Genomic DNA, 13,389 nt, shown 5'->3' with positions numbered 1-13,389 from the left:
AGGTTCCCGTCTAGTTCTGTCACACCTCACATGCAGTGCTAGCCCACTGGCCTCCAGAAGATGTTTCCAAGACTGCTGACACCACTTGGGCAGCCAAGTGGAGATAAAGATCCCATGAGGGGTTTAGATTGTGAAAGAAGCAGCCTCCCACTGTCTCACTTCACATGGTGATCATGTTTTATCTTTGAAATTAACTTACATCCATCTCTTGACAGCAAAGGGAAGCAGAATATGAAGAGAGTGTGGCCAAAGAAGACCAACCAGCAGTAAGTAGATCTTTCGGGATCCTCATTCTGTGCCCTGTCATTATCTTACTGGCATTTACTGTAATTTCAAGAATTTCTAATGGAATTAGGACTGGGGCTAGATGCCAAAGTCATCTGCAGCTGATGGGAAAGAATCTGTGTAGTCCTTCTTAATTCAGCTGTATATCCTGATTTTATGGGACGAGTGACTTGGTATTAAATGACTGTCATTCTGGCTTTTTTTTTTTCCCCCCAAAGGAGGCTCTAGGGAACTGTTTCACTGTAAATCAAACATCAGAAAAGAACTGCAAAATTAAGCAATCTCTTTAATCATGTGTTGTAGAGCCGAGTATTCTTATGATAATGCATGTAACACATTTAACATAGTGTCTGGCACTTACTCCTGGAGAAGAGAATGGCAACCCACTCCAGTATTCTTTTCTGGAGAATTCCATGGATAGAGGAGCCTGGTGGGCTACAGTTCAAGAGGTTGCAGTCAGGCATGACTGAGTGACTAACACTTTTCACTTTCTTTCACTGGCAGTTACTAATTTCTCATTTAATGGTAGCTGATAACACAGTGTAACAACAATCATCATAACATAGTATGTCTATTCTTTTCTGGATATAAAATTAATTTGTTGCTGCTTTAACACCTGTCAGTGTTATGTTAAAAGGATCTCTTTGTTTCTGGCAGGTTCCAGGAGAGACTCAAGGTGACAATTACTTCACTGGAAAGAAAACTATTGAAACGGTCAAAGCAGTAAGTTGATGTAGAATGTTGTATCTCATTTTAATTTTTTATTTTCAAAAAGTATTTTATTAAAATCCAGAGAAAAACAAAAGAAATAATTACAAGAAATAAAAACAGCATGAAATTGCCCTGTTCCCATATTTGACCCTAAAACCACCAAATAAGCTTTAAGAGCCTCTAATCTAATCTATTTACTTTATGGCAGTAGTTCTCAGAGTAGAGCCCCCAGACCTACTGAATCTGAACCACAGGGGTGGGGTTAGCAATAAGTGTGGCTTTTTTGTTTGCTTTTCTTTATTATAGGCTTTTTTAAAATTGAAGTATAGTTGATTTACAGTGTTGTGTTAATTTCTGCTGTATAGCAAAGTGATTCAGTTATGTACATTCAGTTCATATATATGTATCTATACACAAACATTCTTTTTCATATTCTGTTTCATTATGGTTTATCATAGGATACTGAATATAGTTTTCTGTGCTATAGAGTAGGACCTTGTTGTTTATCCATTCCATATACAGTAGCTTACATCTGCCAACCCCCATTTGCCACTCCATCTCCCCCAAAGCAACTATGAATCTGTTCTGCATGTCCATGAGTCTGTTTCATAGATAGGTTCGTTTGTCATATTTTAGATTCCACATATAAGTAATATTATATGATGTTTATCTTTCTCTTTCTGACTTACCTAGTATGATAATTCCTAATTGCATCCATGTTGCTGCAAATGGCATTACTTCCTTCTTTTTTATGGCCGAATAGTATTCCCTTGTATATATGTACCATACCATCTTTATCCATTCATCTGTCAGTGGACATTTAGATTGTTACCATGTCTTGACTTCTGTCAGTAGTCCTGCTATGAACATAGGGTTGTGTATGTCTTTTTAGATTGGAGTTCTGTTTGATTGTATGCCCAGGAGTGGGATTGCTGGGTCATATGGTAATTTGATTTTTAGTATTCTGAGGAACCTCCATACTGTTTTCTGTAGTGGCTGTACCAATTTACATTTCCACCAACAGTGTAGGAGGTTTCCGTTTTTTCCACATCCTCTCTGGTAATTGTTATTTGTAGAATTTTTAATGATGACCATTCTGACCATTGTGAGGTGGTACCTCATTGTAGTTTTGATTTGCATTTCATTGATAATTAGCAGTGTTTAGCATCTTTTCTTGTGCCTATTGACCATATTTCTTTGGAGAAATGTCTCTTTAGAGTTTCTGTCCATTTTTAGATTGGGCTGTTGTTGAGTTGTAGGAGCTGTTAGTGTATTTTGGAAATTAAGCCTTTGTTGGTCACATCATTTGCAGATGTTTTCTTCCATTCTGTAGGTTGTCTTTTTGTTTTTTATGGTTTCTTTTGCTATGCAAAAGTTTTTCCCATTTGTTTTTTTATTTCTATTGCCTTGGGAGACTGACCTAAGAAAACATTGGTACAATTTATGTCAGAGAATGTTTTGCCTATAATCTTTTCCAGGTGTTCCATGCTGTCATGTCTTATGTTTTAAGCGTTTAAGATATCTTGAGTTTATTTTTGTGTATGGTGAGAGGGTGTGTTCTAACTTTGATTTATGTGCAATTGTCCAACTTCCCAATACTTGCTGAAGACTTTTTCTCATATGTTCTTGCCTCTTTTGTAGAAGATTAATTGACTGTGTATGTGTGGGTTTATTTCTGAGTCTCTGTTCTGTTCCATTGATCCATATGGAACAGTTTTTGTGCCAGTACCACACTGTTTTGATTACTGTAGCTTTGTGCAAAAAGTATTGTCTGAAGTCTGCCTCCTGCTCTGTTCTTTTTCTTCAGGATTGCTTTAGCAATTCTGGAACTTTATGGTTTCATATAAATTTTAGGATTCTTTGTTCTGTGAAAAACAAACTTGTTAGGGATCACTTTAAATCTGTAGATTGCCTTAGATAGTGTGGCCATTTTAACAATATGAATTCTTCCAATCTAGGAGCATGGGCTATCTTCCCATTTCTTTGAATCCTCTTCAGTTTTCTTTATTAACAGTTTATGGTTGTCAGTGTGTAAGTCTTTAATTTCCTGGGTTGGGTCTACTGCTAAGTACTTTATTTTTGGATTGAGAATTTGAAAGGTGTTCTGGTTGTTTTGGGTGTAATGTCCTGAAAATATCAATTAAATCTAACTATTCTATTGTATAGTTTAGAATCTCTTGCTTTATTGATCTTTTTAAAAGATCTGTCTATTGATGTGAGTGGGGTGTTAAAGTCTCCTACTACTACTATATTCTTGTCAGTTTATCCTTTTAAGTCTATTAGTGCCTGTTTTATGTATTTGGGTGCACCTATACAAAGGTCCGTCTGGTCAAGGCTATGGTTTCTCCAGTGGTCATGTATGGATGTGAGAGTTGGACTGTGAAGAAAGCTGAGTGCCGAAAAATTGATACTTTTGAACTGTGGTGTTGGAGAAGACTCTTGAGAGTCCCCTGAACTGCAAGGAGATCCAACCAGTCCATCCTAAGGAGATCAGTCCTGGGTATTCATTGGAAGGACTGATGCTGAAGCTGAAACTCCAATATTTTGGCCACCTCATGCAAAGAGTTGACTCACTGGAAAAGACCCTGATGCTGGGAGGGACTGGGGCAGGAGGAGAAGGAGACGACAGAGGATGAGATGGCTGGATGGCATCAGCTACTCTATGGGCACGAGTTTGAGTAAACCCTGGGAGTTGGTGATGGACAGGAAGGCCTGGCATGCTGCGATTCATGGGGTCGCAAAGAGTTGGACACGACTGAGCGACTGAACTGAACTGAACTGAACTGATACATTGGCTGCATATATGTTGATGAGTATAAAATCCTTTTCCTGTGTTGACCCTTTTATTATATAGTGTCCTTCTTTTTCTTTATGACCTTTGTTTTATTATTTATTTATTTATTTTTCATTTATTTTTATTAGTTGGAGGCTAATTACTTTACAATATTGTAGTGGTTTTTGTCATACATTGACATGAATCAGCCATGGATTTACATGTATTCCCCATCCCGATCCCCCCCTCCCGCCTCCCTCCCCATCCAATCCCTCTGGGTCTTCCCAGTGCACCAGCTCTTGCACTTGTCTCATGCATCCATCCAACCTGGGCTGGTGAGCCTTTGTTTTAAAGTCTATTTTGTCTGATAGGAGTATCGCAACCCACACTTTTCCTCTCATTTGTGTTTGCATGGGCTGTCTTTTTTACATGCCCTCACTTTCAATCTATGTGTGTCCTTTGCCCTAAAGTAGGTCTCTTGCAGGCAGCATATTGTAGCTTTTTTTTTTAATCCAGTCTTCCATTCTGTCTTTTGATTGGAGCATTTAGTCCAACATTTGACAATTAAGGTAATTATTGATACATATTTATGGTCATTTTAACCATGTTCATATTGATTTTACATTTTTTCTTTGTCTCTTTTTCTTTGTGTTGTTCTTTTGTGGTTTGTTTCCCTTTTGATTATGTTCTCTTTTTGGTTTTTGTGAATCTAGTATATGCTTTGAAGTTGCCCTGTGTTTCAAGTATGTGGACCCCATCCTATATCTACTTGCCTCAGTTGGTAGTCATATAGGTCAAACCCATTCCAGAAAGTGAAAAAAAAAAAAAAAAAAAACTGCATTTTCTTACTCTCTTCTCTCACAGTTTATGATTTTGATGTCCTCTTTCACATCTTCATCCTTTTGCTGTTCATTGTAGTTATACTATCACTTTCACAAAAACATTTTCTTTTTTTTCTTTAATCTGTATATTAGCTTATTGAAGTGACTTACTTTCCAGTTGTGATTTTTCTCTTTGCTATCTATTCTTACTAGTTTTCTATTTAGAGAAGACCTTTAATATTTGCTTTAGGATGGATTTAGTATTGCTGAATTCTTTTAGTTTTTGCTTATCTGAGAAATTCTTTATATCTCCTTCTATTCTAAATATAATCTTGCTGGATAGAGTATCTTAGGATGCAAATTTTTCCTTTTAGGACTTTCAATATATCTTGCCACTCCCTTATGGCCTGCAGTGCTTCTGTAGAGTAATCAGCTGATTGCCTTATGGGAGTTCCCTTGTGATGAACTTTTTTTTTCTTGCTGCATTGAGAATCCTCTTTATTTTGCCATTTTTATTATAGTACGTCTTGGTTTAGGTCTGTTTGGGTGTACTTTTATTTGGGCCCTTCTGTGCTTCCTGTACATGCATATTTGTTTCTCTAGGTTTGGGAGGTTTTCAGCCATAATTTCTTCAAATACATAATCCCCTTTTCTCTTTCTTCCCCTTCTGGAGCTGTATTATGTGTAAATTGGCACACTTTATTATTATTCCATAAGTCTCTTATATTGCTTTCATTTCTTTTGTTTGGCTGTCTGTTGTCTTGGTTGGGTGATTTCCATCTTCTTTTTTCCAGGTCACTTATCCTGCATTGTTTATTCTCCTCTTTAAGTTGGTGTCTGTTAGACTGAAGAGGTCTATTACTGTGGTCTTGCAGGGCTATTTATATATGGGCCCATCCCTGTGTGGCTTGTGTGGGTTTAATATTTTGGTGTAAGGACTGTTTTTAGTGCAGATGCCTGTTGCCTCTTCCTTCAGTGTGTGCTGGCCATTATCCGCCTGATGGGGGCGTGCAGATAGAGCAGCTGGTGCACTGGGTGCTCAGCGGCAGTGGCGGCTCATGTGCCGCCTGAAGCACACAGTGGGAGCAGAGGGGGCTGGCGGCCACTCCTGAAGCCTGGGGCCTTGTGGCGGCTCACTGCCACTCCTGGAGCTCATGGAGGCCGTGTCCTACAGCCTGAGCGGTCCCTCAGAGAAAAAGGCAGTAGGGTAGATACTGTACCTCCCGTTGTACACTCCCACACAGCAGTACTTGGCCTCTAAGGTGGCCCAGACTTCCTCTGCATGTGCCTTCAGGTGTGGTTGCACTAGACTCCAGACCCTTCAGACTGTTTTTGCACAGCCCATCCCAGTCTTCTTCCTGGGAATGATCTGAAGCCCGAGCTTCCACACCTAGCCCTCGCATGCACCAGTGGACACACGTCGCAGGCACCAGTGGACACATGTCTCAGGCTGGGGGTGTAGAGGGGTGGCACTGACGTTCTGTGCAGACCTCTCTCTATTCACTGCTGCAGACCAGTTGCTGTATTCTCCTCTGAGGCTCTGAAGCTCTCATCTGTCCTGGCTGACCTTCTACTAAGGAGGGGACTTCCCAGGGTGCAGGAACCTTTCCTGTTTCACAGCTCCCGCCCTGGGTACAGGTCCCAACCCAGTCCCTTTCTCACTTTCTTTTGTCTTCTGTTCTACCCGGTTATGCTTATGTGGAGATTTTCTTGTTCTTTCAGAGGTCTGAGGTCTCCCACCAGCGTTCAGTAGATATTCTGTGAGAACAGTCCAACATGTAGATGTATTTTTGATGTACTTGTGGGAGGAGGTGAGCTTCATGTTCCTCTACTCCGCCATCTTGATCACTGCCCCATATCTCATTTTTAAAAAGGTCCCAACCAAATAGCCCTTTTGTGGCAAAAAGAATGATGAAATGTATAGATGGTGATCATAATCTCTGTTTTCCTCCCTTGTAAACAAGGACATGCGCAGTGCTGAGTCTGTTTAATCAGTGTGTGGTTTCTAAGGAAGGAAGGCTTGATCTCAGGTGCACCTGTCAGTGTCCCTGGGAGCTGCCCTGCTCATGGTGTCCTCTTAGTCTCACCTGAATTCACAACACTTAGTCTCCTTGTAAATGAAAAAACAAAAGCCAAAGACATCTGTGAATGCGGTTTGGGATGCTCGTGGCACATCTTTATTAAACTGATTCAAGAATTTAATTTGATAGCTTTTTGTCAGGCCTTCCACTTGCAGTGTTGTGGGATGATTGTATTGTGATGACTTCCATTCTTTGTCATCATCTGTGTAGGCTGAGAGGATCATGGAGGCTATTGAGCTGTACCGAGAAGAAACTGCAAAAATGAGAGAACACAAAGCCATCTGTAAAGCTGCAGGGAAAGAGGTGAGACAGTTCACTACATTACATCCTGAGTAACATTTATTTATAGAGATAATTGTTGAGGAAAAAACATCATTTGTATGGATGTGATAGAATCTTTTCTAATTCAAACTTTAGAAAGAAACAGTTGAGAAGCTCTATCTCAATAAAAAGCCAAGGATAATTGATTTGAAATCGAGGTGATTACTGTATTGAGTTGGAAACTCAGGTTCCTGATTTAGTTTGGGAGGCTGGTGAGCCATTTTGGATTGCTAAATGAAATGTATTACCCAGACTCATTCATAAGCCCTATTGAAACTAAAAATATATTCTTAAATAATAATTCTTTAGCGTCAGTTTTTAGGGTCTCCTTCAGAACTATAAAATACTATTATGACCCTGCCTGAGATAAGCACTATCAAAGGCTTATTTTTTAATTACTTAATTTAATCATTTCTTCATAGGTTCCTCTTCCCATCAACCCCATCTTGATGGCTTATGGCAATATCTCTGTAAGTAGAATGTTTAATGGTTTCCCCCTTAAGGTTTAACCACCATTCTAAGGTTAAATTAAGGCAGACACAAGAGAGGAAGTGAAGAGGCATTAGATTTGAGAATTGATATATTGGGAAATACTTTGTTGTTAAAAATCTCTGTTGAATGTTGGAATCCTTTAGGATATTTTGTATTTCAAAAGGACCATTTTATTGTAACTTTCAAGTCACCTTTTCTGGTTGGACTGGACTGGTGTTTTTTTTTTGTTTTTGTATTCTTTTAGTGCTTATTTATGTTTAGTATCCAAAGTGCTGTCTGAAGATTCTGTTCATTGAAGCTGAAGTTTTTGGACAGAAAGTTGTTACAAATCAGTCAGATAAAAGAGGAGAGGGGGACAACAACGGGACAATGTATACTTCTAGTAATCTTTAATTACTCAATACTTTGCTTTCATTTCATCCTTCACAATAGTGATACACATCAGTGTCTTCATTTTATAGACAGGAGACTGTCCTGACTTACAGACTGAAGGGAACATAGTTGGCAAGTGGCAGAGTGGGATTGTGAACCCAGAGCTGACGCAGTCTAAGCCCATGCACGTATTGCCATTTTTAGAACATAGTTTGTCCTGAGAGAGATCCCTGGTTTTTAGGAGATAGAGATTAGAGAGCTTCAGTTAAGAAGTAGAAGTATCACTAATGCTGTCACACTTCCATTCTAGCCTTCAGCTTATGTGTTGGAGATTTTTAAAGGAATCAAATCCAGGTGAGTGTCAGTGCATGGATTATTGTAAGTTGGCAGCTAACACCATTTACTGAAGACGGGATAAGAACATTATAATTGATGATTAATTGATGGTTATTCCTTAGAGGGTTAACTATGTCAAAACTTGGATGGAAAATAATTCATTATAATGTTCTTTTTGAATTAGAACTACAAGGCTCCTCCTAAAATATGAAGGGAGATACTTTTAAGGACAAATGAAGGGCAGTGCTACTTTACATCATAGATAATGAGATTATTTGCAATTCAGTCAGAGGTACCAACTATTAACACTTTTTGTTGTATATTTCCTTTGAATTGTTTTCTGTGTACGTACAGAGTTGAAATCATATGTATACATTTTTATATCCTGTCCTTTTTCACAGGATAGTTCTGAGCATTTGCTCACGTTAGTAGTTTTCTTCAGAAATACATCATTGAATTAATTAAAAATATTCCATTGTACATAGAGTTACTATTAGGTGTTGCATAAGGGTTTTACTATTATTAATACTGCTTCAGTGAACACCCTTACATATAAATCTTTGCCATCCTCATTGATTATTTTCTTAACGGTCCTAGCAGTCTGTTAACTAATTAATGGACATCAACTTTTCAAATGTTTATGTTGCTTACTTTCCAGAGTGCCTGTAATGACTTTCACCAGGCTTTTAAAAATTCTTTGCTGGTTTGAGAGGCAAAAAGTGGTATCATTTTCATTTTTTTATTAACAAAGTTAAAATTTTATTATATTTATTGGCCATTTGTATCTTTTCCTGTGAATTTTTACTTTCCCATTCTTGTGCTTTATAGATGTTTTTCTTACTGGTTAAGAATTTTTTTTATATCTTTTGTCATTTTTGGAATAATGTTTCTTGTTTTTGATTTATCTTTTGGTTTTATTTGAGTTTGACCTACTTAGTTATCATTTTTATACAGATCACAATATCTGAATATGTCCCATATAAGAATTAAATAGAACCCAAGATAATGAAACTTTGCTATAGAAATGTAAAGTAGAATTTAGATTAATGGAGGTATAGGGTACATTCATAGATGGGAAGACTCTGTGTTTAAAGATTTAGTTTTTCTTAAGCTAATTTATAGGTTTGTGATCCCAATTGAAAGTCTCTTGAGAATTCTAATTGGAATTGATGGAATGATAATAGAACTAGCTCAAGAAAAGTAAACAAACCAACCCAGAACAAGAAAGAGTTTAAAGAACTATAAAAACAACAAAACTGAAACAGTACAGGATTGTCAGAATCAATCATCAAAACAGACTCTAAAGCCTGAAGCAGGCTCTGTTGTACAGAAGGACTCAATAAATGGTAAAAGAAGTATCATACAAAGATAGGATACTCAATAAAAAGCTTTGAAGAACTGAGTTATCTGAAAGAGAAAAAGATTCTCCTACACTGCCATGGATCAAAATGCATCAACTAGGTTAAAATACTAAATATAAGAAAAATAAAACAATGACAAGAGAGCGCCATCCATAATATAGATGATAGCTCTGGATGGGTAAGATCTATTGAAGTATATAAAAGGAGAAGAAAAAAGTTGGAGGGGAAAAGATTTTTAAATTGACAATGTAAAGAAACGTGACGTTTTTAATGTTTGTCTTTCCCTCTCCAGCGAGCTGGAAGAATCTCTCCTCGTGCTGCCTTTCTCTTACGTCCCAGACATTCTCACGCTCTTTAATGAATTCATCCAGCAGGGCTCCGACATTGAACTCCTGTGTAGGTGCCTCTTCTTTCTCCTCAGGTAACGTCCTTTCCCAAGAGAACATCAGATGTCTCATGAGCATAACTCCTCCAGCAGTGCCTCACCTGAAGCTTTCTCCATACTTTGCGATTAAGAAATGTGACACTTCAGTTTCAGAGACTGTTAGGAATTTCAGTGCTGCCCAGCACAGATTATTTCTTATTCTTTGGTGTCAGTCTTGCTCGTAAATTGCTGATAGTGATGACCCACCTCCTGAAGTAACGGGAGGTACTACGCTGCTCAGGATGCTCAGGCAGGTGGAGGTCTCCAAGTTCCAGTCTAAGGCAGTGGCCCCGATTCTGGGTAGGGTGCTGAAAGCCCATCCCTGAATGACCAGTCTCCTTCAGTGGTGTTTCTTTGTAAACTGTTGAGTTTAAACTAAATGTTTGGTTTGGTTTGGTTTCCATAAGAGAATTTTAAGGAGTAGTCAGCTTATTTCCCAGGTCTCTACAAATGCAAATGGAAGAGCAGTGACATATTTGGAGGGAACCAAGAAACATAACTGCTTCCCCGGTAGCTTGGACAGTAAAGGATCTGCCTGCAATGCAGGAGACCTGGCTTCAATCCCTGGTTTGTGAAGATGCCCTGGAGAAGGGAATGGCTACACATTCCAGTATTTTTGCCTGGGAAACCCCACAGACAGATGGGCCTGGCAGGCTGCAGTCCATGGAACTGCAAAGAGTCAGACACAATTGAACAACTAAGCATTCAAGAAACATAAAGAAAATGTTCATTACATTATATTCTTAAATAGGAAGAATTTGTATTAAATATGTAACAGAGGAAAAATGTATTTACAAAGGCTTAGTATATTCTTAGTAAAGGAAATGGCAGCCCACTCCGGTATTCTTGCCTGGAGAATCCCATGGACAGGGGAGCCTGGTGGGCTGCACTCCATGGGGTCATGGAAAGTCAGACATGACTGGGTGAATAGCGCGTACACACAATACATTCTTATCTCCCACTCTGCCCCCCAGTCTCAAGCTGTTGTGTATGAGAACAGGAATATTGGCAAATTTGAGCATTCCTTAAAATGCTGTTAGGAAAACAGCAGGAACTGCTCAGCCAGTACCAAGTAATTAAAAGAAAATGGTATACTTGGTAAATTGGCATTTTTTCATGAGCCTTAACCCTTCATTCCTTTTTCTTTCTTTCAGGATAGTAGCAAATGAAGATATACACATTTACAGTGTATTTCTTATTGCTGTGGCATATGTTGAATCAGGGTTACTGATTCTAAGAGAAACACTGAATATTTCTAGCATGTTGGGATTGTAGATGGGTGCTAACTCACAGGTAGATATGGCAGTTCACAACTTGGATGAGGGTGAGCATGGAAGTTAAAAACCATGAAGTCATCCAGGGCGTGTTGATACTTTTGGTCAGAATTTGATCATCTCTTTTTTTTTTTTTTTTTTGCTGAAATATAAATCTTTGAGTTAGTGTTTCTTAGAAGGCTTATTTTCCCTCTGAAATCCCTATAGAATACTGTTGTTAAAAATCTGTGGCCACTTGATAGATTGCTGGGAAAAGTCAACTTTTTAGATGTTAGAACACTAGGTTTTAAAATTATTAGATAGAGCTAAATAGTAGGGAAGAAACTTCTTTAGCTTTTTTTTGCTAGAAGCATTTCTATATTCCCATGATGGGTGAAATGATTTTTTTTTTTTTTGCTTTGACATTTGTTTTTTGCTGGTTCTAGGAGGTATAGCCAAAACCACTATTCTTTGTGACAATGCTTGGTGTTATTTTTCTATTAGGATTCACTTTGGCCAGATCACTAGCAACCAAATGCTTGTGCCAGTGATTGAAAAATTAAAGGAAACAACCATTTCAAAAGTCAGCCAAGTCCGGGTAAGTATCTTTATAGAGGTAGCCATAGAAGAAGAAGGGGAGGTTCTAGTGTTATGTGTGACTTACAAGTAGCATGGTGTGCTGTGCCCAGTCTTTGGTGATACTGACCTGACATACATACATATTTAAGATGGGTTTTCTGTTGGCGCTGGTAGACATGAGGAAAAAAACAAGAAAAGACTTTAGGGAGGGATGGGTAACAACACATGAAGCTTGGGTTCCTCTGACTCATATGCTGTGACACTGAACTGAAGTGAGGGGAAGTCCGTTTAATCTCTCTTCTATTCTTCCTCAGGATGTTATCGGCTTCAACATGGCAGGTCTCGATTATCTCAAGAGGGAATGTGAAGCGAAAAGTGAGGTTATGTTTTTTGCTGATGCTACCAGCCACTTGGAAGAAAAGAAGAGAAAAAGGAAAAAGAGGGAGAAGCTGATTTTAACAGTGACTTAGAACTGAAGTATGCCTTTTCCAACTTCTGCTTGAGAAGGACTTCCAAACTATGCGGCCATAGCGTTGGTGTAATCTTTAAGAGATGATCATGTTGCAGAAGATCACAACGGTGTGTTTCCCGACTCTGCCTAAAGGAGTTTCAGCATAGGAGTGTCTTGGATTGAAACAGACTAGTTTACAATCTGTGCTCTGAATGGGGAGCCCTCTAAGAGGTGTGCCCTTTATAGTCTAGCAGGAAGCAGAGAACTTTTTAAATTAGGTATTGTTTCACTAAAGTTGAAACTTTAACATTTCAAAATGTTTCCTTATTTATGTCAGAAGATTTGATGAGTAATTTGTTACCTCTCCAGATTAGGTTTTCTAGCCCACTGAGACAGTCAGGTATGTAATTGATCACCTTCCACCCATAAATGTAGTCATGAACTTTCGAGCTGAAAGGGACCGTAAAAGTTACCTGGAACAGCCTCCTTAAACTTAACTTCTTGCAGGTTGTTTTATCTGTATATAAGACAGTCCTAATTGCTGTTTCTACTTCTCTAAGTACTTGTGTCTAATTAAAGAGCAGTCAAGCTGAGATCCCTGGCTGTGCTTTTTGGGTAACTAATATGCTGTATATATATCCTCGTGGCGGGGAGGTGGCAGTGTTTTAGGAAAGGAAATTGACACGTACCTTTGGGGCTGGGCTTTTCTTTGTGGGAAGTTTTTAAATCACTAACTGGATCTCCTTGTTACAAATCGGTGCAGATTTTCCCTATCTTTTTGAGTCTGTTTAAGTAGTTTGTATGTTTCCATGAATTTGTGCATTTCATCTAAATTACTATGTTGTAGTACTACCATTTTCTTGCCAATCACAGCCACAGTTCTTATCTCTCCTAAACCACACATCTATTATTGTTCCTAAGCATAACACAGTCACTGAACTGAAGGGTAAGGAATTGAATAGTAGTATTCAATTCTACTTCAAAATACAATAATACTACTTCAAAAATAGTATTTTTTTTTTAACAATGAGAGTAAAAAGAATTTAGGCATAGTGAAGTCCTTGAAAAGGCAGGAGGAGAGACAGTATGATGGATTCTAGGTACATTCCAGTCTGAAGAATCAACCTTT

The 13,389-nt window shown here is 38.4% G+C and overlaps 1 protein-coding gene across 2 annotated transcripts in view; it reads left to right on the top strand.

Moving 5' to 3' along the window:
* Positions 1-12,853, top strand: part of WDR3 (WD repeat domain 3) — a 39,262-nt gene extending 26,409 nt beyond the window's left edge. For both annotated transcript variants that reach the window (XM_065906069.1, XM_065906068.1), the window contains exons 20-27: positions 216-266; positions 943-1,008; positions 6,882-6,974; positions 7,415-7,462; positions 8,167-8,210; positions 9,846-9,974; positions 11,735-11,828; positions 12,124-12,853. In XM_065906069.1, coding sequence (XP_065762141.1) covers positions 216-266; positions 943-1,008; positions 6,882-6,974; positions 7,415-7,462; positions 8,167-8,210; positions 9,846-9,974; positions 11,735-11,828; positions 12,124-12,279 — 681 coding nt within the window. In that variant the 3' untranslated portion in view covers positions 12,280-12,853. The remainder of the gene's footprint in view (positions 1-215; positions 267-942; positions 1,009-6,881; positions 6,975-7,414; positions 7,463-8,166; positions 8,211-9,845; positions 9,975-11,734; positions 11,829-12,123) is intronic.
* Positions 12,854-13,389: the final 536 nt, after the last annotated feature.

This window comes from Muntiacus reevesi, chromosome 1 (genome assembly GCF_963930625.1).
Source record: "Muntiacus reevesi chromosome 1, mMunRee1.1, whole genome shotgun sequence".
Classification (NCBI taxonomy): Eukaryota; Metazoa; Chordata; class Mammalia; order Artiodactyla; family Cervidae; genus Muntiacus; species Muntiacus reevesi.
Note: the sequence above shows the minus strand (reverse complement) of the source record. Positions and strands in the feature narration are given on the sequence as shown.